Source organism: Bemisia tabaci, chromosome 4, assembly GCF_918797505.1.
Source record: "Bemisia tabaci chromosome 4, PGI_BMITA_v3".
NCBI lineage: Eukaryota > Metazoa > Arthropoda > Insecta > Hemiptera > Aleyrodidae > Bemisia > Bemisia tabaci.
Genome location: NC_092796.1, coordinates 55632905 through 55658059, shown reverse-complemented (window position 1 = coordinate 55658059; position 25155 = coordinate 55632905). Strand labels below are relative to the sequence as shown.

The 25155-nt window shown below is 33.9% G+C and overlaps 1 protein-coding gene across 4 annotated transcripts; it reads left to right on the top strand.

The window, feature by feature from the left end:
- Window positions 1-20: 20 nt before the first annotated feature.
- LOC109034108 (uncharacterized) lies at window positions 21-25060 on the top strand. Of its 4 annotated transcripts, none has more exons than XR_011899810.1 (9): window positions 21-161; window positions 956-1029; window positions 1642-2046; window positions 2878-2993; window positions 3650-3883; window positions 5426-5572; window positions 7075-7242; window positions 16188-23897; window positions 24775-25060. XR_011899810.1 is itself a non-coding variant. In XM_019047056.2 (9 exons), the coding sequence occupies exons 3-9, from the start codon at window positions 1662-1664 to the stop codon at window positions 24873-24875; spliced, it is 1332 nt and encodes a 443-aa protein (XP_018902601.2). In that variant the 5' UTR covers window positions 21-161; window positions 956-1029; window positions 1642-1661; the 3' UTR covers window positions 24876-25060. The 4 variants fall into 4 exon arrangements, 3 of the variants coding, with proteins under 3 accessions (XP_018902601.2, XP_072156198.1, XP_018902602.2); XM_019047056.2 differs by having other exon boundaries at window positions 16188-16368; XM_072300097.1 differs by lacking the exon at window positions 24775-25060 and having other exon boundaries at window positions 16188-16368; window positions 21812-22357.
- Window positions 25061-25155: the final 95 nt, after the last annotated feature.

The following is a 25155-nucleotide window of genomic DNA, read 5'->3' as shown; positions in this document are numbered from 1 at the left end:
CCACTTCACGTCATTGGCAGCTTTTGATACTGATAACAGGTGTAACATCGGCAGCCCTGTTTCCAACATTTACTTTATTATTGTGTTATGTGTTTTTATGTTCTCTGCCCTCTTTTAATTAGGCCAAGACTTGGGTGTTTCCTGCTTATTTTTGTTCATATGTAAGCTCAAAATTTCATATTAGTTATTTGAACGTATGTCAGACCAGTATAAGATTACCAGTGAAATCAAATTCACTGCTGATCTCTTCAATTTCAATTATTCTTGGACCAGTTTTATGGGTCTTATGGGCCCATCTGGTAACAACCTCCGATTTCTTTTCAGTATCAACTTCCACCGCGCACAATATGTAATAACATACATCAAATTATTAAGTAATTGAGGATTTTTCCTCTTGTTCATTATTTGTAAATTAATTCCATTTGAAACTGCCTGGTTGCGCTTTGAAGTGTCTCGCTTAACACACTATGTCACCGGTATATTCTTATATCTTATCATCTTTAACCTATTATTCGTGATAAGTCGCCTTCAGCTTTGAACAAACTCTAAAACTTTTCTGGGGCCCCACTTTTGAAATTATGTCGGTAAGGCAAGACTAGACAAAACCCTAAATTAACCATATCATGTCTTGCATTTTGATGTCTTGTAGTGCTGCTTTGAGCGTTCAATAATCGACTTGCAGGGTCAGATAATGTCATTTCAGTGATTGACCACTCTTACTGTTATCAAATATAATTGAGATACAAAATTCAGTAGTTTCACCATCCATTTATCAATCAGTCATCAACAAGTAGCAGTTTTGAGTATGCTCATCAGCATGACTGGAGGCGCACCCATGCTTAATTTAAAAAAATTTACTTTCGATCCTCTTTTATATCTCTTCGGAACTGCTCTTGTCAGTTTTCAGGTAGATATCTTCTTCATTAAATTTTATGTTTGCAACTTTTGCTTTCAGCCACACATAGCATTCAAGGACACTGTGAACTCTACCGGAAATTGCAGATGAGTCATATCCCAGGAATTTGACAGGTGAGTTATCTTGTAATGAGACAAATATTTTTAATCTAAACCAGAAATAATGATTTCCCTGCTGGTTTGTGATTCATGAATCTGTAGGGAAGAAGGAGAATTGAAAGACATTAAATATAAATCTGTAACATGTATTTTCTGATTAATAAATAAATCTAAATCTAATCTAATGTGAAATTCGTGAGGTAACTCTCACTGAGCAGAAAAATTAAATATAAAAAATGATGCTGTAAGGTGAAGAAAAATAATCAAAAAGACAACTAAGTCTACCTAGGCAGATTGTATCTTCAAACAACCCCAAAAAAAGAAGAAGAAAATTTCATTTTTCAGCCATACAATTTTACCCCTGTAGTTCCGCACCGTAAAACTTCTCACCCTACAATCATGACAATTTCAGCAGTAAGTAAATATGTGTAGTTATTTTAGAAAATCTGTCAAGAATTAAAGCTGGGAACTTCAACCCCTCCTCACCCCTTCCCTTGTGCGTTTGATGGTCTTCTTGAAACTGATAATTTCACCACTTGTAGTTGATGCGGAAACCTCGGTTAAAGTCTCTATTCACAAAACTGCCAAAATCTATTCGATTCCTTTATTTATATGTTCCTCTTTCAGATCTTTCCCATTTTTCAAGGATGAGTATCAATGAAGATCCTCTTAATGTTTCAAACTCTTCAAAGCCAAAAAAGTGGGTTCAGTTTGAAGATGAAGAAATTAAATCACGCAAGGAAGAAGATGAGCCTGACGACAGCCGCAACGGCACGGTTGCTACAGCAGAAGTTGTCGAACGGATAACTTCCGAGTCACAAAATAACCACAGATCAGAATCAAACTATGGTGGTGGAGCTGTGCTAAAAACAGAGTCTGTTCACATTAATCTTAACCAACGCCCTGTGATGGACTCGGGCCCAGGAACCCCATCAACAGCTGTAAACATGCGCACAATAGACCTCAACCAAACGCCAGTTGGTGCCAGTACAACTTCCAATCCGTCCGCAGCCATTCTGCGACAAGGCTTCGGTAAGTTTACTGATCATATCAATCTATTCAGCAAATTCTGTTTACAGTGTACTTCCTACTTTTTGTACAGAGTGATTCAAAAGTCCTGCTCAAGTTTCTTGCCCCTTTTCAGAGGGAACTCTTTAACATTTTGGGAGTTCCCAAAAATCGTTTCATTTGACCTAAAAGCACTCCAAAAATTTCAAATATTTATCTCAATTTGTTAGAGAGTTACTGATGACGTCTGGTGCTAGTGGTGCAGGACTTCTGGATACCCTGTATTTTCCCAAATATATGAACAAAATTTTTCCAATGGTATCATCATCCCTGTTATAATATTTTTGTTGCCATTACCTATCATAGAGCATCTGAGCTACACATGAGGGTATGCGATTGAAACCTCCTTGTTTTAACACCTTTTTGCCCTCTTCCTTTTTTTGGAACTCAAAGTTCTCAAGTATTTTCTCTTGATTAATCATTCTCAATCCCCTCTAATCTCATATTTTTAGACTTCCAAGAAGGTTTGAAAAGTAAGAAAAAATTAATGTGGCAGATTACCTATTGTTACCTATTCTAGCTAATACTCTGCAAAACTAGTTAAGACCAGCATGTTTAGGAATAATTTGTGTTTGGTAGCTGCTGGGTCTCCTCCTCCTCGTTCACTTTCTAGGTGAATAATAAATTAATGCCAGAGCTAATGTCATCTTGGTGCAAGTTAAAAAAACACAAAAATTTGAAAAGCAAGAAGCTAAAATTCCATTTTGCTTCCCAACAAAATATTGAAAATCCTTGCCTGAAAATATGCTCGAAACTTACCTTTACCATATGCTAATAATTTTTTTACTCTTTCAGCAAATGGTGATATAATAGTGACCTTATTACCTGTTAATTCTAAGTTTCCATGGGTAACCCCTGCCAAATTCCGTCCTGAACTTGTGCCTGAAGAACTCATGGCTCAAGGCCTAACAGTAAGTAAAACCTACTAACGCTATCTTTAATCTATCACTTAAGAATGAATAGAGACTGTTAAATGCACCAGTCCACAGCATAAGTTGGTATTGAAACAATGTAAAATTCATAAATTTGCATTGCACAAAATTCTATCATTTCAGAGGAAAGAGACTCAGAAATAATTTTTTGAGAAACTTTAAATTTAATTTTAATTTCCCTCATTCGTAAATTTAATTGCTTGAGAGACATATTACTTATCTTGTTTGAAGCGACCCCAGTTTTAAAACATCTCAAAAACCAAAGAGCTGCATAATCTCAAATTCATCGAAATTTTACCACTGTGTATTCCTCCACCACCGAATCCGTAGCCATCTTGATTGTAACATTTGAGTACAATGGGTTTTTAGCCACCCCATTTATTTTTTTCGCATCATATTAAAGCCTCTTGAGTTATTGTTATAAAACCATTTTTCTTTTCTAATTACTGCAAGCTCACTCCACCTAATACTTCTGATTGATGATTTAAAATCATTTAATGAATTAATAATCTTAGGAAAAGAAAATAGGAATTGCCACTTAGCCTCTAAGTTTTTCCTTTCTTTTTTTTTCATTTAATGTCTACTTTAGCCATCAAGTTAAAATTCATGTTATTTTGTTTATTGTTTCTTTACAGTTAACTGTTGAAGATTACGTCCAGATCATGGCCTTACTTACAAATGATTTCCGTTTTGTAGTTTATAATATTTGCTATAAACGAGTTTTGGTTGTTTGGATATTCACGGCTTTTTTCATCCTCCTAGCACTTTTATTTTCGGGAATCCAAGGGCTGATGCTGTTTGGGTTAGGTGTTTTATGGTTGATCATCAATGCATCAGCAATTTTCCTATGCATGTGGATCAAAATAAAGGTAGGCACTTTTCTCAAGTCGTAATGTGAATATTAATTAAATATGAAAATTATTCATAAATATAATATTTGTGCAATATATTTGCTAGTTGCACTTTACTAGTTGCGATGTTTCTTGTTAAGTCATATCAATCATAAGTGATCAATGTCTTTTAGTAGCGTGTGCTTGATGTGTTCCCAGTGGGTAATTGTACTAAATTGAAGTCTAATAATCAGAGTGCCCAGCGACCTGGAAGATTGAGAAATTCCAGGGAATTTTTCGTGTGTCAGGGAAATCAAAGAAAATTTCAGGGAATCTGCAAAAATCCGGCATGTCAGGGAATTTTCTTTTGCAAGCGATTTTCGTGCCAGGGAAATGTTAGAAAAATTGAGAAACACAGATTTTTTTTGGGTTGAAGATTAATGATGAATCAAGTTTCAGAAAAATGGAATCAATACCAAATTTTCTACCAGAATTTCTGCTGTTTTCTTTCAAATTTATAAATTCGGCAAACATATCTCGCATAAGTTCAGGCACCATATATTTTGTCCTATTTATTACATTATATTCCTAAAACACGAAAAAATTCTTGCTTTCATCTAATCAGTTCAACTGTGTCAAAAAATTAGAAACATTTTTCCTTTTTGTCAGGGAATCATTTTCTCTGTCTGTAAGGGAATTTTAAATTTTTCCCCAGTTTTTTGGCTCTTTTTGTCAGGAAAATCAGGGAAATGTCTGGTATTTTTATTTTTGAAAATTGCTAGACACCTGGTAATAAACCGACTCTGAAACACCTATCATGAGCAGAAGCATTAGCATCATCACAGTTTTTGATAAATAGTACCAATCATGAAAAATGAGCAAGAATACTAAGATTGATGCTTTTATTACTCATGTTTTGTAGGTGCTGAAGGCAGCGTTTGAGAAAAATGTGCAGCGATGGACATGTTAGTTTTTTTATCTCTCAGAATGCAAGGAGAAAAGATTAATCGGATTTTGGGATTGTGACAAATGTCGGTTTTCTCGCTGATGAAATATTTTTAAAAGCATATTCTTAAGAAATATCTACAAAATTGATATTGAGATTATAATAAAAATTCCTAGAGGAGTAAATATGTAGAGAAAGTTGACTCAATGGCAAATGAAGAGCTTTGGGAAAATGGCTCATAGTGAAGTTCGCGTTCGAGGATAATGCAATTGAAGTTTCCATAATTACTTTCTGGCCACTGACGGCTACTTACACCAAAAATTGAAGTCTACGCTCTAATGTAAGTCACCGTCAGTGGTCAGAAAGTAGTAATGAAAACTTCAAATGCGATTTTTCAATATAACTCCTTTTTCCAGAAAGTTCCTCAAATATTTCCAACCTTACCAGTGTTATTGCTCCTGAGGGTTAATGTAAATTGAGAGGCTAGACAATCATGGCACCACCTTTTGATACAGAAAAATTAAATCCATCATACCTAACCTGACTGTACAAAGAACTAAGAAGAATTAATTGTCAGATTTGTAGATGATGTATTTGTTAAACGTCTTCAAGTTCATGAATGTTTTATGTTACAGCTGAATCATAATTTAGAAAAGTGCCTTGCTCATGTGAATAGACATCTCATCAAACATAAAATAATTCTTGGTCTTGATGATCGAGGGAAAATGTCCTGCCTGAAAGTGAATCTTTGTTTTGTGTATTTTGATACCTCAGATTGCATCGTAAGTATCCTGAAGCTTTCTTTATTATTTTTGTTGTTGTATTTAATGAAAGATTTTTTTAAAAAAAAAAGTTTCTGGAAAAGTATTACCTTGAATTAATTTTAGTAATGTATCAGGGTGCATTGTTAATGCTTTTATGAAAACTTTGTGAATGCACTATCATTTTCTTCCTATTTATCTCTTTATTTACTTATTTAAGAGAGAGAGAGAGACGCAATAGCTCGAATGCAGACAACAATAAAAAGACACTAAAATACAATAAACGAATGGGTATACAAGGCTAGAGGAGATATAAAACAACTAGGATGTTTCGGGCCAGTTACATTTTTGCTCTGTTTTTCAGTTTGCACTGATTCCTACCTCGGTCAGTTGCATGCTCATTTTCTCGTTTTAATTTTTACATTTTTTAGCTTTTCCTCCAGTTGAGAATGGGCATGTAATTGGCCCGAAACATCCTGATTGTTTTATGTCTCCTCTAGCCTTGTATACCCATTTGTTTATTGTATTTTAGTGTGTTTTTATTGTTTACTTATTTATTTACCAAGTTATTTATTTATTTATTTATTTTTTTTAAATTAGTCCCTAACTATTTTTGCATCTCAAAAAATAATTTGTATTCCTTAAATAATAAATTTTGAACCTGTTTGCATGTCGCCAGACCTTTGAGCTACTCATATGTTGATTTATCAACAATGATTCACGATTCGAACCTCTGATTTGAGCTAGTTTCTTGTAAGCAAAGAGTGTGATTAGTATACACTTATGCAGTGTAACGCAGTACCATGTTGTTCGTTTCTAATATTATTTTCCAGCAACGTTGTCCATGGTGATATTTTCAACAGTTTTCTCTTAGTAAGTAGCAGTTTATAAATGTACATAAGCAACAATATCCCTTTTTAAATAACTTAAACTTAAAGGACATAAAGATGTCCTGTAAGTTTAATTGATTTATGCCAGTTTCTTGCACAGGGGTTATTCAAAACATTTGGCAACTATCTTTGTCAGAGAATGAATGTATAGTATTGCAAAATATACAGTCAAACCTGCTGAATGAGAAATTCAATCAAAATATTTTCAAATCCCAATCAATTTAATTTAAAATTGTTGTAGAGAGGAGTGTATCTTTCACCTCTTGTCATTTTCCAATGAGATAGGTGTGTGTGCTCTGACTTGGGACTTAGATTTTACATAAATAAGAATATTTTGTCTCAGATAGCTTCTTTTGTGACCACCTATTTTGGTGTCATGAACAAGTTTTAGAAGTTTTAGGGGTCATCTTCATTTGGGTGATGTAGTCACGCTGTTCATCAATTTCTGAAAAATGAGAACATAACTCTTTTCTCTGGAAGTTCTTTCCATCTTTCATCCTGTACCAGACTCATTACTTGAATCCGTCGAAAAAAGTTTGGTGTCGACAAATAATTTAAAGCAATACTATATAATTGTTGCCAACAGCAATGAGTCCAAATTAGGAGCCTTACTAATTCTTTTTACTTTTTCAGAAAAAATTGCAAGAAGTCATTGAAAAAGAAGAAGCAGAAGGGAGACAGGTCACTCAAGGTGCAGCACCAGATGCTCAAAAGATGAAAAAATTGAAAGAAAGAATGGACATTGAGGATGACGACATAGTAATTCAAGGCTCAACAACATCATATGTTTCTCGAAAACAAGTAAGTTATTCTTAAATTTCCAGCCAATTTCTTTTTCTTTTCATCATAAGTATTTTCTCCCTGTGATCATTTAATGTCAATGTGTATTACAGAAAAACTTCATAAAATTCTCAGTTCACTCAAAACAAGAAGAGACAACCTACATTCTTGATTTTAAACTGACCTCAGAATTGTGCCAAATTTTAAGCAAACCAGTTTTTAGGTGTCAGATGTTTCCATTTTTTACCCTCTCCAGTTGTCATTTAATCAAAAGTGGGTGTGAGTAGTCCGTAAACTATGACTTCATCAACTTTTTCACAAAGTCTGCCCCCAAAAATGCTAATTTTTCACTTGCTCTGAGAAAAATACAAAATTCAGGAAACTACAGGTCTGGAAACAGTAGAAAGTCTGGAAAAAGTTTCGAATCTTCATGACCAATCAGAAGTATAGACAAAAATCCAAAAATTTGACTTGAAGTCCAAAATTGTTTTCTGGCTTTAGAAGAGGGAATAAGATGCATTTGCAGCCATTACTGCGCTGTCACCCGCATTCTGAAAAGAGCCTAAATTATTTTCCCTTCATAAAGTCACTTTGAAGACTGCATAGAAGCTTTTTAGGGGTTGAAAAATTTGAATATCGTACAGCCCTTAAATAGGAGACATCCTAGGGAGGGAGAGGGGGACTGGAAGTGTCTTGTCGACCTAGGTTTACATGGTGTAGAAAGTCTTCACATGCTTGGTAGACGTATGGAAAAGTGGAGGAACTCAATATTTTTTTGGTATTCCAAATTTTTACTTGTTTTCATGGAGTTGTATAGAGTTCACAATATTAGTAGAGGATCGTGTACAAGTTGAACTATTCAATTTGCATGAATTTTGGAATTATTATGGAGGTGATGAAACGAAAAAAAAAATCACTTATCAAGCCGGGCAGAAGTAAATGTAGATGATAACAATGTGTTCCATCACTCCATGAACACTGATTTTCCATGCAGTCAATATAGAATCTTTCAGGAGTTGGTACAAGAAACACGGTTTGGGAATTATTGCCGAGTACTCAGCAATTGAAACACGTTTTTGGATAACTTCCTATTTTATTTTGAGTAAAATAATTTGATGGTAGACAAAAGACATCTCCGTCCAGCACGTTCATGCAGCTAACTCAAAACTCTCAAAAATCAAGGTACACATTCTGGCAGTTTCACCATGAATGTATAACTAAGAATTCTATTTCACCCAAACCTATTTTTTCCCCCCTGCAAAATTAGTCTTTCCAGTAATTTGTTCCAAATAGTTCCTGTGTTCATTCTCTGCCACTGCTGTACAAATGTAAATATATACATTTTTTTTTAAAAATTTGAACACATCAGGAGAGAGTCGTAACAGACACTAAACTTTTATCTCAAAATTATGTTTTTTTTTGTCAAGACCACTTGATTCTGACAGTATAAGAAAAGAAAAAAAACTGAAAATAATCCATGATAATTCCTTGGGCTCTTTAAAAGGCAAGGGGTGAGCAAATTCTCCTGCGGTACAGCCAACGCTGGTGTAAAGATTATTTACGCCGTCGCTTAGACTGGACTGTCGATGAAGATGGAGGAAATCCTGTCGATCTGCGACATCTCAGCTCTGCATTGTGTCCGTGCCAGTATATTGAGGAGCACCTGCGCAACAAGCCTCGGAGGGATAAGCGGGCGTTCTGTCCGTGCTTCACTGATTTCTTGCGGGAGAGAGGTATAGATTAAGGAAGGAATAAAATTTCTCTCGCTCATCGTGAGTCTTGTTCTGCACTCAACATTATTATTAAAGTAATGCTTGTCGCATCAAAATCAGTTAAAATCTACACCAATGGATGAGCTAGCAGTTTTCTCTTTAATTTAAGAAGTCAAACATTCAAGGAGATTATGTAACCTGAATATTGCAATAATTTTTTTTTTCCTTTCTTTTTTTTCTTTTTGAAATCAATGGTAGGATTGGTTCTTAAAGTTTTGTTTACAAGGACACATTTGCTGTCAGAACTGGAAATGATTGTTAAAATATTTTTACCACTGAGGACCGATACCTTCTTTTAACTTATAGCTTATAATTTTTGAAATCTTCAGTATAAATTTTTTTTTAAAAAATAACTTAAGGCTAGAAATTTTCTTTTAAAAAAAAAGGAGAAGAAAAAGAATGAGCAAGCTTTTGTATTTCGTTTAGTTTATTTTTGGACATCATTTTAACTTATTTAAACTTTTATAAGGGTATTTTTCCCAGGATTGTAGAGGAAGCGTTCTTGAATTATCTTTTTGTATTATATATAATATACAAAGCAGCTGAATCTACTTAACTCAACATTTTTTATCGAAGATCTTCTAGATTTCCTGTAAACAAATTTTACATTCCTGATCAAAGCATGAGTGCAGTTTTCATTCCATTGGTCCCCCCTTCATGGAGTCTGCATGACATTTTCTACGTTAGCACGCTAGTTACAAGAACATGGGTATTATGGGTTTAAATACAAAATTGACTTATTCAGTGTACAAAGTACATGTGTTTAATATTCATGTTTTTTTAAAAAAAAAAAAAAAAAAAAAATTGAAATGTAGTTTTAAAGCGTTTACCATAAGTGCCTGTGGCCCTTCTTTAATTTTTTTCTATCTTAAAGCGGTTTTATCAGTTGCAAGCAATATTGCTGCCTTTTTGTATCAATCATAAAAGTTAATCAGTTATAGTACTTTTTTCTCCTCTGTGGCTCTAAGAAAAGATCGTGTAATTTCTTCTACTTAAATTCTTTTCTGAACTGAAATTTTTCCAAAAAATTATATATTTTTTTTAAAAAAATATAATTGACAATGGTGTTGCCAGAAAAAAAAACAAAACCCCCAGAACTTCATTTGCCTTTTCAAAAAAGTGTATTCTGTAGAAAAACATCCTGAAGGCAATTCGAATTTTAGGATAACATTTTTCAAGTTACTTTTTTAGTAGTTAGCAAAATTGATTTTTACCCAATAATTTTTAGAGCTTTCAAAAACGAGAGATATAACATGCCTCTAGGATGCCAAATTTTTACTTAAATTTTTATCCATGGAAAGAACGAAGACAATATTTGAGTAAACTAAATTACTAATTAACTATGTTAAATAGTTAAGCCTACATCTTAGTTTAGCAGCTTAATGACTAGACTTACCCATTCTTTTAGAGATTAGAACATTCTAATCTTTGTCATATTATGAAGAGAGTTGTGAATGAAATCATGTATTACTGAAACAGTATTTTTGAACGTTTTTCGCAGAGCTTCATTTCTATGGTTTGATACTACTACGTTTTTAGCTCTTTTTTCTGTTTTCATTAAAGATAAGCCTCTGTGTGATTTTTTGTTGATTCAAATATTTTATTCCGTCCACAACCAAACAAAAAAATGTCAATGGTTGCGATTCAAAAATCAATTTTAAATTTTATTTTTTACGCAGTATTAAAGGTGCTAACTGTTTACCTGTAATTATTTATAATAATTACTCTTTTTTTATAAAAAAAATTATATTTTACATTCCTCCGTCCGACAGCATTCTGTCAGGTTTTATAATTGATTATGTTCAAAGCACTTCCGCTTTGTTTAAAGAAATTCTATTGGTGATGTTTTTCTCTTTACTTAAGAAGGTTTTGTTTGAACCTCTTCATTTTTATCATTTAACCTATTTTAGATAATAATTTTTTTGTAGTAATTGTTAATGTAAATATTTCAAGTCAGAAAATTTTAGAATGACCTACATTTCCAAGCTGGTAAGACGATATGCAAGCTCTTTATTTGGTGACAATTTTTAAAAAAGTGAGTTGAAAACAAATCAAGCTTTGTTGATCAATATGCTAACTTTTGTGGCTTAGATTGCTGCTCTTGGCACCTTGAGAACAATAAAATACTTTACAAGACAGTTTTTTCACCCACTTTTAGAATACTTTTTTCTCAAATTTTACTAGCAAAGTGTAAATGAAAGACTAGGAAAAATTGCACTCTCTTTCAGTATTCTGCTGGCATTTGTAATTCTTCTTCCATTGAAAAAGGAAGTGCATTAATCAGCCACTTTGCAAACTTACTTAAGTTTCGACAAATGACTAACTAGTTGTCAGGTCTTGCTCTGTGCAATATTCCTTCAATGAGGCTTTAAAAAAAGCATAGACCAAGGGTGGTAGTCAGCAAGAATTAATTAAATACGTAATCATCTTTATTATTTCAAGACTTCTGCTCAAAAAACGAGAGCTATTCACTTATGTATTCACCAACTTTTGTTGCTACTACTTAGAACTGTGTGCCTTAAATCTGTTAAATTGTTGATTATTTTACCGAATAAGTTGAATCATCTGTAATTAATGTCAACTGATGAGCCTTATGTGATAGGCAACAAGTTGAAATTAGACTTTTCTCCCAATTTTCAAAGGTGATTCCCTCCTTCCTTCCTTTCCTAATTACACTGAAACTTCCTGTTACAATAAATATTCAAAGCAACTCCTAATATGAAGTCTCCGAAAGTTATCAAATTTCTTTGCTCCAAAAGATCTCGAACAAAAATATCACTATATCTTTTTGCTATCTGTAATTAAAGCTGTTAATGTATTTTTTTTTTATCTTTTTCAAAATTATGATGTCTCTTCATGGTAATTTTTGAAGCTTCCTTTTATAATACTCTTGAGTTTGGGGACATCCTATCAAAAAAGGAACCTGCATACACTAGCTGAAGCACTGAGCTCCTGTCAACTCATTCCTGCATACTACTTAGCAGACAAAATCTCAATTCATATTCTTAGGTTGAACATCACCTCTAGGTATTGTTGAAATCAAGTGATAAGGAGACTTGCAGGCAAAAGGCTCTGGTATGTAATGGCTCATAGAACAAGGCAGAGTCGGAGTATTGAAGAGGAACTCTGATATCATCCGTTACCTTTTTCATTGTTGACCATTTTTATAGCCCTCTGGTTCAAATTTGGGGGATCTAGCAGTATTTATTTTGTGAAATTCTCATCAAGACTGCCTGTAAAAGGAAGCACAAATATGTATAGTATCAACACATATCTGAACTGTGTAATTACTCCAAGTGAAATGAGAATTGCTAAACATCAATTGAAGTTGAACTTGTTGGATGGTTTTTTTCTGAAACCAATCAATTTTTGTCAGATGTGGTTAAGTCTTCAATCTTCGTTAGCTTCTGTTACTGCAAAGAGTTTTCTTGTTCAAAGGAAATCAAATATTTCCTATTATTAGGATTTCTTTCAAGGAAGTAATCATTGCTCTTTCTAAGAACTAGCGCCCTGGCTAACGTTAAATCATTTCACCTTGACCGGTGTGTTGAAACCCACCTTTGTTTTCATAAAACTTTATAAGTGCCATGTACTCAACGTAGACTGAGGGGTTATTAGACATCTCATGTATGTGTTCATATGTTAGAGTAAACAATAGATTCCCAATAGAAGTCTGATCGGAGGCAGTTGTAGTGCAAACTTCATTCAATTATTGTACGTAGTAGACTTTTATCTATTTTAAGATATCTCTCAGTGCTTGTTTAGTCTACTGAATCATAGCTATACACTCCATTCCTCTCTTTAGTTTTAGATCATTGTTTTGCATTGTTTACAGTTAGTTGCTTTTTCTTGTTTTATTATTCAGTTACCCAGTTGACTTATTAGTTCTTCCAACTTAGTCCCTGTACTTGTATGTTACTTATTCTCACTTTATGCAGTAAGGGATCATCCAAAGCTACTGTTTAAGTTGTCTTTAAATATTACGAAAATCTTATTTTCTTTCAATGATTCCGTTCAGTTTATCTCACAGTATTGCTTAGTAGAAGTAATGAGGATTTTCATGGGTGAATTTTTAAATTAATAGTTTCAATAGCTATGGCATCAACTTATTTATTCACCATGTATTCACCATAGTATTATTTTGGCTGATTAATTTTTTTCAATGATTGATAAACCGTAAAACATTACCTCAGGAACTAAAATCCTCATAGACAGTCGCTTCCTGGACGAAAGAACGTAACTCTGTTCTAAGGTTGCAAAATTGACTCAAACAATATAATTTTTTGTGAGAATGTACCTGTGCAATTTTTAAAACAATGTATGTAATTTTCACTTGAGATCAGAAGAAACATCACTGAAATTTTCAGTCAGAAAAGTCCTAGATTCTCTTGGTCAAAATGGTATTTGCAAGTGGAACTTTGGCAACATTAAAATGTAGCTACATTCTTTCGTGGGGAAAATGACGTATCACCCAGCTTGTTTATTGCCTTGGGGCTTTCTGGAAAGTACAACTCTATCTTAGGGCGGTCACCAATGACAATACAACGGCCAAGTGTTGTAAATAACATTGATACAGTAAGCTCAACAACATCATGTTTCACATATAGCGCACCTGCAACCGTCATACTTATACCCGTAATTCCTATGATTTTTAAGGAATTTCCATAAAGAAGAATTTTCTTTTTCTGTATCAAAATTTTACAGCAAATCTATCCCCTCTGCCCTGTTCCAGTTTTTTAAAAAATTCTTTCAATATTTTATTTCACACAGTCACATCACAATTTCTAGAGCTTTTTGCGCAAGGTGTGCTCTGAGTAAAATCGTGTTTAATAACAATAAATCATGTTTGCTCTAGGCTGACCCAGTCCAAAAGGGAGAAAGTTTTTGCTTTGCAGCTCAAAAAACAGCTCTTTTTTTACAAGTGTTTTCTTTGTTTGTTGCACTTCTTTCCTGCACTATTTTCAAGGAACAAAAAGAGCAATAGCTCTCTCTGTCCTGCCCTTTTCAAATCTGCCAATGATGTCTGCTTGAAATCACAGTTTTAATGAGCCTCAGTATTTGAATATGTCTGTTCTTTTTGATTTTGTGACAGATTTAAGAAATTCTATAAATTTTAAGAACATCTTTATTACAAACCACACGCAGCAACAACTTGAAAGAAATAATAAGTAAAATGGAGCTTAGAAAAACCTTAAAATAATGTATGTACTACTTATTAGAAAATACTATACATATTTTAACTTGCTCATGGATTAATTATAAGAAAATGAATTATGTTCGATTTCACCACTAATTGCTTGTATTTTTCTCTTCTTCAAAATGATTTTTGATAATTTCATTGGTCTGCTGATCCTGATGATGCTCTTTGCGCAAGAATTAAAAAATAAGCAAGAAAGCTCTGATACCTTTGTTTTAGAGAAGCGCTCAGCTGTTTTCTATGTAGACACGTTTTTAAGTTTCCCAAAGAAGATGAGCAACGTTGAGTGAAAAAACGCGGCTCACCAAAATTACAACTATCAATTTTGAGAAAAGTACACTATTGTTAAACAAATAAATAATAGAAAGACGATTATCATCCTCCGCTCTTTGACATCAAAAGCATTAAATAAAGGTATAACAGATAAATCTACGTATTCTAAATTTGTGAGGCCCCTCCCTATGTGCCATCTTGTTGTTGAGCCTGTGTGCCATTTGAGCGCATTGCCCCCAGCATACTAGCATTCTTGAGGCAGATTTAAATCTAAAAAAGCTTTCTATCGGCTGAGCACTAAAAATAAGATAATGAGGTGTGTCAAAGTTTAGTTGATAAAGTATTTCTTTGAGTGCATATTTTTCAATATTCGTAATTGGTAATCGAATGCAGTGTTTTCAGTAAATCAAACTAAATTTTCCCTGACTCAGTTGCTCTATCAATAGGTTTCGTGTTTTTGCTCATGCACCGTTCATTCCAGATATCAACTTTTCTTTTCTATCATTTTGAAATTGATCTTTTATTTCAAGTTTTATCTAGTTTTCTTATTACGTACTGTGAAAGAAGAAAAAAAATTGGCGTGTTGCAGTGAAATAGTATTTAGTCAGTCATAAGAAAATTTCCCGAATTATCAAAATTTGGAAATAAATATAATTGTATATTCTCACCTCTGTTAGGAATGTAAATTGAATATTTATCAATATACTTTTTTTAAATGTTTAATTTGTACAGAACGTTGTATTGTTAAAGTTTCTATTTTTTACCACAAGACATTCCTAAAGAATTGTTAAATTTTTAAATTTTAGAACGCAACTTAGAACAACTTTGCATGATATGAAATGGAAGATATCTTACCCATCTGTTCGTGCAGCTTGTAACAAATCCGTCCTTCTTTTGTGTTTATTCAAATGGGTTTAAAAAATCGTAAATGATGTATTGTTTGCAGAATAAATTTTTATTTTGAAAAATGTGTCTCAGCTTCTTTAATCCAGCAAATATCTTTGCTTGTAGAAGGGATGAAACTACCCTTGTGCGTTTTTGAAAGTATGGGGGATTCTTTTTTTTTTATTATGTATATTTTTCGGTACCTGAAGCTTTTTAGCGTACCATCAGCAGTTAGATTTTATCTTTAAACTTTAGGCTGAATTTTAGTTTGTGCCTTTTCTAATAGAAGGAGCAGTTTATTGTGTTTACGTCTATCAACTAGGAAGTACCCCTGATAAAAATGACCAATAGAACAGTGTCAAAATACTGATTGAACGGTTGAATGTTCTACTGACCTCAATTGAAATCAATTGAATTTTCTTCTTTGAAATACTTGAACGTAGAAAAAAAAATGGTCACAAGAACCTCACTTTGATCAAAAGTCTTCAAATGATACATGCAAGGAGTGCAGGAAAATCAGGCTTGTCGAAAATCCGAATTGCATTTTTCAAAGGAGAAAATCTTGGCTTTTATACAGCAAAATTTTTGCGAATGTCATCGGACAGAACTGATTATCTGCAAAGTTGTCAGTGCAGAATATTGAAATACACTACCTAATAAATGCAACTGTTTACTCTTTACCCTTTGGTAGAAAATGGTCTTGTGCAAAAGTGTTGATTGCCCGCTTCCAGATCCTGTCTTCGCTCTAGTGCTCTTCTTTCTGCTCTAACTCTTGCATGTATCACTGTTTGTTCCCGCATTCGATGGGTACTAATTGAACTCTGCCGATGGGTTTACAGGAACGTGCGGTGATGCTGTTCTTGCGCTATGCATCACGTTGGACCAAACTTCATGCACGAGGAAGGTTGGTTTTGAACATCGATGCGGGAAGAGGCGGTCACTCTCATCCTCCCAGACATTGTATTTCTTCCCAATGCCCTTGTCAATTCATTGAAGAACATCTGAAATTTAAACCCAGAGGCAAGTTCACATTCAGAGAATTCTTTAATTTACCTGATTTTGGTTTTGAATGACCCTGGCTTTTCTCGAAGTGGAACAGTATCCATGTCTATAAAATTTTTTGAAAAAGAAAATTGAGATCTAGATACCCCTGAATTCCTCGTTTAATCGACTCTGGCTCCCAATGTGAATAATTTTCCCTTGTCTGTCAAATTTGACGTAAACTTTTCATTTATTCACATGTTGAGATATCAAACATTTTTAAAATTGTGTTCCCACCAAACTGATCTCACCATAACTCAACCGTAAGGAAGAAATAATTTTGATATCCTCCGTTACCTTTATAAACCTGAATCAAAAAATCCCATTGGTTTGACAATGAATCATATTAATCTCTTTTGGGTGCTGTCAAGAATAAGAACATATCCTCTAATGCTAAGCATCAGATTGTTCATTTATCATAGCAAAACACTAAGCGCAGTCATCATAATTCTAATTGAGTCCTATTCATAATGAATTTAGAGACTTTCTTAATTTCAATTTAATTCACCGCAAAATTTTCTTGAATACTCAGGTAAACTTCTATGATTTTATGGTTCGGTGAATGTTTTTTCATAGTTGCAAACATATCTCTCTTCTCATGTCTTTGAACCAAAAATTTGCACGGGTCATCGCATAATGTCTATAATCAACTGAAATCCAAATCATATCATCCTTAACCAATTGACTTGAATTAGGCGATCAGATTCTCATCTTTTTATCTGTCCTCTGCTTTTTCTCCATTCTGCTTTATTTGGCTTGATATTTTTGCTCCGATACTAATCGTAAGAGACACCCTCAACTTCAACTTCAAGAAATTTGTAGTATACAGGGTGATTCAAAAGTCCAGCACCACCCTTATAATCCCCAGGCTTCTTTTCCCTCTTTGGGGCGATCCTCTTAAAATTTTGGGGGGTCCCAAAAGTCGTTTCCACTGATTTAGGAGCAGTCACAAAATTTCAAGTCTCAGTCTCAATTTGATCTAAGGTTACAGGAGTGCTGGCGGTGCAGGAATTTAGATCACCCTGAAAATAGGCTTCCAAATATAAATCCTCAAGCCAAGACAGGGAGTCAATTTATCTTTTACACCTACCTATACAAAATTTGCTGTTGTGAAAAAGGAGAGACTGTATAGTGGATTTTCTGTCTCACTCTGGAAGTCAGCCATGGAATTTTACCCTTGAAATAGACCCTGTCATTGGCTAATGTTCGTCTCTCATGGAGTCTTTTTGGTCAGAGAAGATGTATGCAGATATTATTTCTCCTTTGAAATGGGGGACAGCTCCTGATAAACCCAAGAAAACAATTTTTGCCTTTTAATGTCCCTAATCAATGTACGAATGTCAGCTTATGTTTATTTTAGGACATTAAACACTAAGTAGCTTATGCAGGGTGTCTACTGGTTCCCACAAGTCCCCAATGTCCCCGATATTGGAAGGATGTCCCTGATATTGAAAGGGTGTCCCCGATATCCCCAAAAGTCCCCAATGTTCTTGTTCAGGTCCCCAAAAAGTGACAAAAATCGTCTTCAACATCGGCATTTTCAAATTTTTGGCGGCGTGGTATAACCAGGAATAAAGAAACTGAAGCGTTGCTTGGTTTTTCGTACGTTTTCATTGGCTCAACATGACTTGTAAAATTAGTTGCATAAAATTCGCCTTTTAACGCTCTAACTAGCTCCCTTTCTCTTACTATTTTGGGAAAAGAGTTCCCGATTTTCTTGAAAAAACACCCCTAAAAGTCCCCGAAAGTCCCCAAGTTTGGTTTTTTATAACTAGTAGATGCCCTGATTTGAAATGAATCAAGTATCAGAATTTTTAATTCACCAGTTTTTCAATCTAGGGAGTTATCTTCATAACTTTCAGCTTTCTTAGTACATTATTAGTCCACCATCACTTTCTTTGATTCTGAGGGTTGACTGAAATAAGTCTGTTTGTCCCTTCTCGTCCTCGTTGTTCTTTGTCGCAAGTCGGCAGCGTTTCGTAGATGTAGTAATACTCTCTCAAGTAGTGGAGGCGAATAGGCAGAAACCTTTGGGGAAATTTGGAACTCAAGAGGATCCTGAGGAAAGTTTCTCGCTGGGAAAAGTTTGAAATTCAGGTACATCTGGACAAAATTTTTGGTAAAATCATCATAAAGAAATAAAATCCTTGAAAACTTAGAGGAAACGGCCTCCCCCCCCCTCCCCCCTAAACGCACTACCATTACTCTCATAAATGTGTGTGGACGCCAGGCTGTGTTAGGCCGAATCATTTTTTAAAGGATAAGTGAAATTGCTCTATCTTAGCATCATTGCGGTGTATCTTTTTCTTTTCGGCTAAAGTCAGTTCAAAAAATTCTCGGCAGTTTTTCTGAAAATACTCAATATCATCCGGCTTTTCTGTTAAAAAAATAAAGCGGAGCAAATGGATGAATGGAACTAAATTTTATACGCTAGGATAAAATTTTAGCTCTTATATCTTAAATTTTTAGTACATTTATACAATGGAGAATTTGCACGCAATTTTTTTATTGCTTCATCTGAAAGTGCCTAATGAGCTGAGTTCGCAATATTTTTCATAATTTTTTTCTGACATGGGAAATTGGAGAAAAATTGATTTAAAGGTGAGAAAATGCGCCGCCTTGTGACGTCATCTGGCGGCATTTCCCATTTAAACGCATGTATTTTAGCAGAATCGGTTATTTTGTCATATCTCCTCTAATAATCGCTCAATTTATGAATCAAGGGTATCTTCGTGTTCAGTTCACTCAGAGGATTCCACTTAAACAGGAAATTCATCAAATTTCAGACCCTTGCAAATTCTCCATTATAAACTTAGGGGCTTTACTTATTTTGAAAAGTTTCATATTAATAATTTAATAATTAAAATTAAATATTCTAAGTACTGTGATGCAAGTAACCAAGGATAAATTATTTTTCCTACTTGAAGACCAGTTAAGTACCTTCCAAAAAATTTAAGTTATTTAGTTATGAAATAGTACAAATCAGACATTTTGAATTGATGCTTAAATTCAGATTATAGGTACAGATACAGATGACTGGAATACTTCAATCTATTCATTCTTTGACATAGATAAGTGTCATTCTAACTCTCATTATCATTACCATTGTTTTTTTCTATTGAGGGAGACATTTTTTGTACTTACCAAACTCTATATTGTTACCATTATTTTAAGTAAGTTGTTACCTGCTTAAAACGGCATTAGTGCTAGGTTTAAAGTAATTGAGGTTCATAAGTATCCACTTTGCCTCAAAGCATTTTAGGTTGTGCCCAACTCAAGTCTGCCACGTTTTACTAGTCAGTAAGAATCAAAGGAAAACTGACAACGATGTATTTATTTTTACGTTCTGTTTCTGCTGGAATTACATCAGATATTGCTTTGAACATTTATTAATATGAATTATGAGATCCGTCTCAAATACCAAGAATAGAGCATAAGCCTTATAACAAGTCCTGAATTAAAGCATTTTTTTCAAACAATTTCCAGCTCTCAAGACGACCATAGAACAAGGCATAAATAATTATTTCTCGAATATACTGTGCAATTTCATAGAATGCTTTAAATACATTCCAAATTTTGCACTTTTTTCCAAGAATAGCCATGGCATCTCAGAGGGAGTTATTACGAAGCAAGAAGCATGCGACTCCTCTGGTTTTATCACAGTGTCTGTCTGAAAAAGAAATTAAATTGCTGTGATGAATTATAGTACATTTTCTGTAGATGACACACTATCCATCTTCTGATTGTAAGATTTGGGTTTCACTGAAAGTTTTAAATTCTTCCATCTTCTAATTGTAAGATTTGGGTTCCACTGAGAGTTTTAATTTCTTAAGTAGCAAAGTTTTCATCGAAAACTAATACAGTCTTATGAAGTGGTAGGTCATGAACTGAATGGAACAAGAGCATTTCGCAGTTGCAACAGCACTTTGATAGTGAAAGTTCTGTGCTTACTTGATAAGGAAAGAATATTGAGAATATAGAATATATTTTTTCAAAACCAATATTCTGATTTATGTAGATAATTTAAGATAATAAGTACCTATCTTTTTTTTCGATTTTTAAAACAGAGAAACTGTTGCATGGTCTTAGTAGCACCGTTTCTGAAAGGTACCCTTGTTCCATTCAGGTTTTTAGGAGGGAAATTTATTTTCTCAGCTATTCAGCATCGATAGTTCAAATGCGAAACCACGTATTTATCTCCGTTTGTAGCGTTGCAGACCTCATGTCATGTCATACTTTATTTTTTCTGTGGAAAACTAGTCACTGTAATTTCTTAAAAAAGTCTTTAATTTTTCTTCTATTAGAAGAATATTCCATATAATTTTCAAGTCATCATGTTGGGTTGTTTTTACTCGGAAAGATAAAATAGCAGGAGCATACACTTCGAAACACTGCAATGGAGATAAGTGGTTTCACACTTTGGCGTGGATACTTTTTGTAGCCTCTCATTTTAAAAATGTTGGAATTTGAAGCTTTAGTCAGTGTCAATCCTATTTATCTGGCACTGTTTTAATAGACTAATTTATTAGTGCAAGGGATTTAAAAGACACCAAAAAATAAAAATATATTCAAAGTATTAATATGTAACTCTTTGAAGAACTCGGGATTCAAAAAAATGTGAAAGACAGCGGAATTTTGAGTTTTATCAAGGTATCACTTCGCACCATTACGTACTGAACATTTTTGCATCGATTTCTCAATGGTAAAAATAGAGACACATGTTTAAGATTGTCATCAAGGTGTCGACGGGGCTAGGAAATCAGGAAATATTAAAGCAGGGATTCGGTCCAAAAATGTATGCGGAAAACTTGGGAACACTGTGAAATTTCATTTAAAATATTGAATTGTCTTCCTTGTGCTCAGTTTTCCTTAATCATTCGAATTTTTATGAATATTAGATCACAGATTTCAAACAATTGTAACTTAGAAATGGGAACCTGAGGTACTAAAGGTTAATTTCAGAATTAATGGTACGAATCACATTTCTTTTTTCTTCTTCTCATCAAAACCCTGGATGAAGAAAAAAGCAAGTGCGTGTCTTTTCCATGAAGAAAAAGCTGGGAAAAACTATTTTTTAGCTAAGTCTGTATGAAGTTTAACGGTGTTTCCAAATTTCTGTCATCAATTTTTTTTACGAGGAAGCTAATCATTATTTTCTCATGAAATTTTCGGAGAATACCTTTGAAAGAGAAAAGAAATATGTTAAAAATCCTCAAAAATTATGTTGGATACTATTCTATTGAAAAAAATAAAATTGACAGGAAATTTCCAGTATTACAAATTTATAGGTTTTCTTTTTGCCATTCACTATCAAATTGTGCATCTATGTGCCTGCCTGATGACACTCAATCATGGTGCCTTTTTCCAAGAGCCTTTTTGTTTTAATTCCAGTTGTTTTTCTCTGTGATTGCTTCTAAAGCAGCTTTTTAGGATTAAGTTGTAAGTAACGATCGACTTCTTGTAACGTCTTTACTTAGCCTGCTTCTTTCTTGCATTTAATGAACAAAGTGCCTTCTTCAAATTCTGTTCTATCATTGCTATACATATTTACTTCAACCCTGAATTTCAAGACACCATTTTCACTTTGCGCACACTCTTTTCAGTGCACGCATACTTACGCCTGTAGTCTTACATACTTAAACAAATATCCACATTTTATTCTCACAAAAAATTACTTGTACTTATTAATCATATTGCCTGAAATACCCACGGAATATATTTATGTTTTTTAAGCATTTGTTGGTTATATATATTAGTGCAGAAAGGTGCATTGAATAACTGTAACTTTAACTTTTTGTCTAGAGTTTGACGGATTGGAAAAGTTGTCATTGGAAACATATTATAACTCAAAGCTCATAATTTTTTATATTCTTAGGGCAATATCAACAATTTATCTATTATTTGTACTTAAAAATATTTTTTTCAGTATTAATGTGAATAATATACTTTTTTATTTTTGTGCAATATCAGAATGTCTCCTTAATATTTTTTTCTTTTTTTTTCCCTCCTCGTCTTTAATTTTCTGGGGTCATTTCTCAATATTGCTGAGAAGATTTGGTATAAACTAAAAAAGGCATTGATGAGTGCCGAAACATCTCTCAATGCATGGTGTCATGTTTTCAGCCCTCTCCCCGTTTACCTTGTCTTGACTACATAGATACATGTATTTGTACAACAGTTAAAACAATTTCAACAGCCCTAAAACACACAAAAGCACAATGGCAAACAAATACATACAAAAAAATGGGATAACAGAAGTAAAGTTTTAAAAAAGAACTCGAATGTTTGGAGGAAATTTAACTCCTTCTTCAGTGGTAATCTTTGGAAATAAGCTAAAATTTTAATTTTCCAGTTTTAATTTTAACATTTACTTATACTGCTGAAGAAGGGGTTGTTATGTCCTGAAACGTCAGGGTCTTTTTTTATAATTTCACAATGTTTATCCCGTTTGTTTCATAGTGTCATTTTGTGTATGTCTGTAAATATCTATTTGTTTTTTTTTTCTTAGCCTTAGATCAAGTTATTCGGTACCAAAATTTTGAAACTTCTCAAGCTCCCGAGCCTCAAAATCTAATTCTCCTTTACTTGAGTGCAAATAGCCGAAATGGAAAAAAGTTCAAAATGGACCAGTTTAGTTAACATCAGCTAAAAGCAGATGGCCTTCTTTAATTCTCAGACCAAGATCATCTTCCTATGACGAACTGTTTAGAAAGTATACAGTTTCAACGTTTCATCTTTAACCCTCTCACCTCCCCTCCAATTATCAGGTTTCAAAAACCATGATTGTTTTGGACTCAGGAAGTGATTTTCCATCGACCCTGAAAGTATTTTGAAGATCAGGCTGAGGTTGGAAGTGGCTTATTGTTGGGTAAGGGTCTTTTGTACAAGAAAAGGTACCATTTTCCGTTCGCAGAATCAAAAACCGAAACAGGTTTTGATATTCAGTCCAGCCAAGTTTGTTAAAACCATTGCATGTTAATAGGCTGTACATTAATACAAGAGGTCCTGTATAGAATGTATAAAGTTGCAGGAATTCTTCAAAGAATTCTGAGAAATTCTAAAATTTCTGACTCATGGATTGGTTCTTGCAACTCTATTAAGCCACAACCCTACCCCTATTGAGCCAATTTAGCCAAGAGAAGGAATCACTTGTACTCGTAACATTATTAGCAGGTTCCCTCTATGGAAAAAAAGTAAATTGATTGTTTTAAAACGCGGAGAGTAATTTTCCTATTAACAGTGCGATTTGCCCTGCTGAGCAAATCAAACCATGCATATCATGGATTTTCTTTTTTGAAGACAGCAACGAAATCTTTGGTCCATATGGTAGTCGCTACATTTCATAACTCATCAAAAATCTTCAACTTCTTCAATTGATACTGGAAGGAAGGGAAGGAGGCAAATACGTATTGCTAGTTGATTCTTCGCCTTCATTACAGCTATTCCTTTGTGACAGCATGCGATATTCTATCCATTTTGATGACAGACTTTGAATCTATCAAAAGGAAGTAGGTATACATCCTCTTATCTACCTGTTCTTCATTTACTTAATATACTTAACTCCTCTATTTCTTCATTTTTAAGTACTGAAATCTCCTACTAAACTAAAAAAAAGTATCTTTCATTATATATCAGTAATGGATTGCCTCACTTTTTCACGATGTTCATCACTCTCGCCTTCAGCAAGGGTCTACGACACAAATTTTCCAAATTTTGGTCAGCTCACCTCACCCCCACCTTCATTCCATTTGGGGGGGCGTCAGTAGACAAAGAAATCACCTTCTTCCGCACCACTTCAATAAAGTCCCCAAAAAAATGAAACCTTGTGAAGCTCTGTGAGTCAAGAATTGACTGATTGACGGAGTTTTGAAAATGGTATTCCTACCTCTGTAGAATCGTTTTCTCAGATTCGTGCAAAAGGACAGTATTAAACCAACTTTGAAGAAAGCAAATTCAGCTCTGTGCTACTATAGCCTGTATCCTGAGTTGAAAAGGGGCATGAGAGGCAAAAGGTTTGAGCTCAATTCCAAAATTTAATTTGCTGTCCAAAAGTTCTTCAATATTATCCCTTTGCATGCATTTGAAAGAACAGTTCTTCAGAAGTGAGAGGAAAGCAGGTTAAAGCTTAGGGGTAAAAAACGATGGATGATGCTTTATAAAGGAGGCTTTAATAAAATTGTTGAAATTTTTTGAACCAACTCAAAAGCGCGCCACGTCAAGGTTGATGTCATATCTTGATCAACAATTCTGTCACGAGATGATCACTAGGTTTAGATTGGATATATTCTATCAATTAGTCAACAAAGTGTTAACTGCGCTGACATGACCTTTGAAAGTGATTCTTGTTGTGAGAAATGTACTGATTGTTTCTATACTTATTTCTAGGTAACTTTTTTAGCTGGTATCCAGTCTTAGATGGAAGCTCAGGAGTTCCCGCAGATTTAGTCCAATCTAGCTTATACAATCAGTACTGCTCAAGTTACTGACTAGAATGAGCAAAATTAAAGATCTGATTTTCTGCTGTGTTTTTCGTTGATTAATCTTTGCACCCATTTAATTTGCCTTGTCCATTTGCCCTTACATTCCGTAAACATGCAATACATACATACTTTTAGTACCTGATTTTTCAAAATCCATTTTTATCAAATACAGTTGTTACAACTATTACTCCGTTTTCTTAGTTTGATTTTATTTTTTGCACCTCAGCGTCCTTGAAAAGCAAAATTTTTTTCTGTACTTAGGCTAGAGCCAAGAAACATCTGCATT